At 37.2% G+C, this 3,311-nt stretch overlaps 1 protein-coding gene across 1 annotated transcript in view; it reads right to left on the bottom strand.

Moving 5' to 3' along the window:
• Window positions 1-620: 620 nt before the first annotated feature.
• The window catches only part of LOC107589979 (sickle tail protein), a 110,209-nt gene continuing 107,518 nt past the window's right edge, over window positions 621-3,311 (bottom strand). Inside the window, 2 exon segments of the mRNA XM_016278571.1 lie at window positions 621-2,275; window positions 3,239-3,297. Of these exon segments, the coding sequence (XP_016134057.1) occupies window positions 1,781-2,275; window positions 3,239-3,297 (554 nt within the window). The 3' untranslated portion in view covers window positions 621-1,780.

Genomic DNA, 3,311 nt, shown 5'->3' with positions numbered 1-3,311 from the left:
TCCTGTGTTTCCTTATTTGGTCATGTTCCTGTCCTTGTTTAGTTTATGTTCCATTGATGTCACCTGTGTTCCCCTGATTGCCCTGTGTTTAAAAGTCCTAGTCTGTTCAGTTTGTGTTTGTCAGGTCTACTTGTTTCTACGTGTTTGCCCAGCTCCTATTGTGGATTATCTTCTATGTTTCCTTGATTAAAGACAGTTCTCGTTTACTCGTGCCTCCTGCGTGCTCCCTCAACAGCGTAACGTGACACATGGTATAGCCACAACTAAAATTACTTCAAATTTTGAATGATGACATTCATAAATTGTTCTTTAATTTTGATCTCCACTGTACATGTATTCTGTATTACTACAATTTTTAGTATATTATTGTCACTGAAACTATACATTAACACATGGGAAATTCCCCAATATTTTAAACAAATCAACACAAATTAAATCTTCAAACTTTGTTTCAGATTCCTAAATGTAAAAACCTTTTGACTACAGCATACAGTACATACATTCAATAAAGCTTGTCTAAATTTTTGACCAGTAGAGAGTTCACAACATGTGTACTGAATGTCATTACTATGCAAATGTAAAAGAAAATATATAGGATAAAAAACACAAGTCAGCTGAACTATCTGCCAAAATGTTTAATAGAAGGACTTGCAGTGTTTCAGTGGAGAAACCATAGCCGAGAGGCCATGTGAACAACAAGCATGCAGAACTTTAATACCTACACTCTTTTGCAGATTGCTTCTGCAATTAAAGCTATACAAAACCAAAGAAAACATTCATTTACTAAATCTATCTGTGCAAGCATGATTTTTTCTATTACATTCTCTCTTTCTACAATTTTGTATAGGCATGCATAGAAATAAACTTTGGTACAATATGTTAACAAAACTAAAGACAATCTCTGAAATAGAGATGCTACAGTATGTACATGTGAAGTAGAGAGCAATTGTATCAATCACTACAATTTTAGTTTACATTTAGACATCAATACTAATTTAAGAGCCATAAACTGCATGAGTAAATCAAGGAACTGTGACATAGGTAGGTTAAGCCAGGTATAACCTATCCTAAATGTCTAACACATACTATATAGTCAGTTGTAAAGATGTAAAATACAAACTTTGGCAAATAGGCACAACTACTGAAAAGACCTGAACTGTTCATTGCAAAACTGTTGTCAATTTATAATGATAAATCTTAAAGACATTGGCAGTGCATGAGAGAAAGAAAAAAAAACAGACACAATGTTTGTCAAATTGTATTAATGGTTAATATATTTACAGTACTTTTTCACTTATTATGGCTACAACCAATGTCTGTCAACTTAAAAAAAAAAAATCTACAATCATTTAGAGGATACTAATAACCAAAACATTGTTTACATACTCTTACTACTGACTAGAATACTTTTTAGTCTCTCAACTTGTATGAAAAATAAACATTATTTTCAAATGAAGTGCTCTGTAAAATCCTTGATCAAGAGCCTGCTCTCTGCAATTAAATAGTTTTCTTTAGTTTTTAAAATAAAATATTTTATCTTTTTATACGTTTATGATTTGCAGAGATTCAAGTTTAAAACACTGATTAATGGATGATGGCCTTTCACTTTAACAGAGAAAATAATAACATGCAATAACCAAAGTCATGCCAAAACAAAGTTCACTCTGATAGAACAATATTATCTGTTCAAACAAATAAAATCGTAACTTAAAAATGAATCAAAGTAAAATCAGGAGTGACTCCACCTCATTAAGAGATACATAAATGGTTGCGAAGCATTCTACGCAGCATCCTTAGCGAGAGTTACCGTGGGAATAGCTGATTTATTGGCATTTCCGTTGTGTGGCCGACTGTAGCTGGTGAAGCTGGGTGTGTGAATGGTACGGATACTCTTCACACTCTGACTCAACATAGTCGGGGACAAAGGGGAGTGGGAACAGGAAGAGGAAGAAGAGGAGGAAGGTCGACCGTTTTGTGTCTGCGTGGGAACAGAGAGGCCTTTAGTGCTGTGAGTGGGAGGGGCAAATTTGAAAGAACCATTAGAGAGGGAGGGGATATGAGAGGAGGGGGTGGAATTGGATCGAGGAGGAGGGATAGAAGATTTGCTAGTGGGAAGGGAGGAAGATAAAGGAGAAGAAGAATTAACAATATTAGTAGAATCAGACTGGGACAAGCCTTTTCCCGTACTAGAGGAAAAAGCAGGAATTTTAGAAGCAGGCACGGTAGGAGAAGTGGATTTGGGATCTCCTCCAGATCTCTTAGCACTTCCATTAGCCTGCAAACAAAGATGCCAAAACACACTGATTGTCAACATAGGGAATCAAAATTTCTAAGCATGTTTCAAATCATACTACTGGGATCTACAGTTAATCATGATAGATTATCAAAGACACAGAAACTACATATATAGGTGAAAATATTAAAGGCACACACACAAAAAAACTATCTGTCTTGAGGGTGAGAATATAGAAAAAAAATCACTTTAAATAGACTGTAAGAAGGAAAGGAGAGTGAAGGTGAGGGACGGTAGGATTATACGTTTTAGAGTGAGTATTGCGCAGAATGAGTGCAACCAACCAGTACTGATAACCAAAGGAGGCTCCAGGAGGAATAGAGGAGGTACAATTTTGGGAAGGCATCCACAGGATAATGGGAACTTAGTGGATTTGTGGACCCTGAGCATTGAGGCCAAGGTTTGCAGATTCCTCCGAGAGGTATACAGGGAAAGGGTCCAAAAATGGGTTAAACAGAGAAGCATCCTGACTTACAAGGGAAGTTGAAGTGTCACGGTCATTGGAGTGTGTAGGGGTTAGATGTCAGTGGTATTTTAGTTAAAGAGACCCTAGTCTAAGCATCCAATAATGTTAGGTAAGCAGTGGCTGTGGTGTTTATATTTCTTTCACTTTTGTAAATTAGTTTGTCTTTTACAGCACCAAAGCCACAAGCAAAGCAAACATGCAGAAGCATTTGATGGTATTATGAAATAACAGTCAGTTGCCTTCGGTCACAGCCATTCAAAAAACATGTAGCAGGAAAAAACGTCAACAGTTCAAAGATAGCTTTCGGCACTAGGCCTTTAACCAAAGAACAGTTTGTTCGGTATCATCAGGTTTTTTGTTAGTTATTTTCCCCCTCTCAATACAAGCCCTGCAAGAACTGACTTTCCTCTCGAGCATTCAGTCTATGCCTAGGTGTGTGTGTCTTTCTGACTGGACAAGTGGTCCTATGATAAGACTACCTGGCGGAACTGCCTCTGAGAGTCCTGAAGCTTTTGCGGTTTTGTTGCCCTCTCTTTCTCTGAGGTGCCCGGT

This window comes from Sinocyclocheilus grahami, unplaced genomic scaffold, assembly GCF_001515645.1.
Source record: "Sinocyclocheilus grahami isolate Dianchi unplaced genomic scaffold, SAMN03320097.WGS_v1.1 scaffold122.1, whole genome shotgun sequence".
Taxonomy (NCBI): domain Eukaryota; kingdom Metazoa; phylum Chordata; class Actinopteri; order Cypriniformes; family Cyprinidae; genus Sinocyclocheilus; species Sinocyclocheilus grahami.
This window is presented reverse-complemented; position numbering and strand designations above follow the sequence as displayed.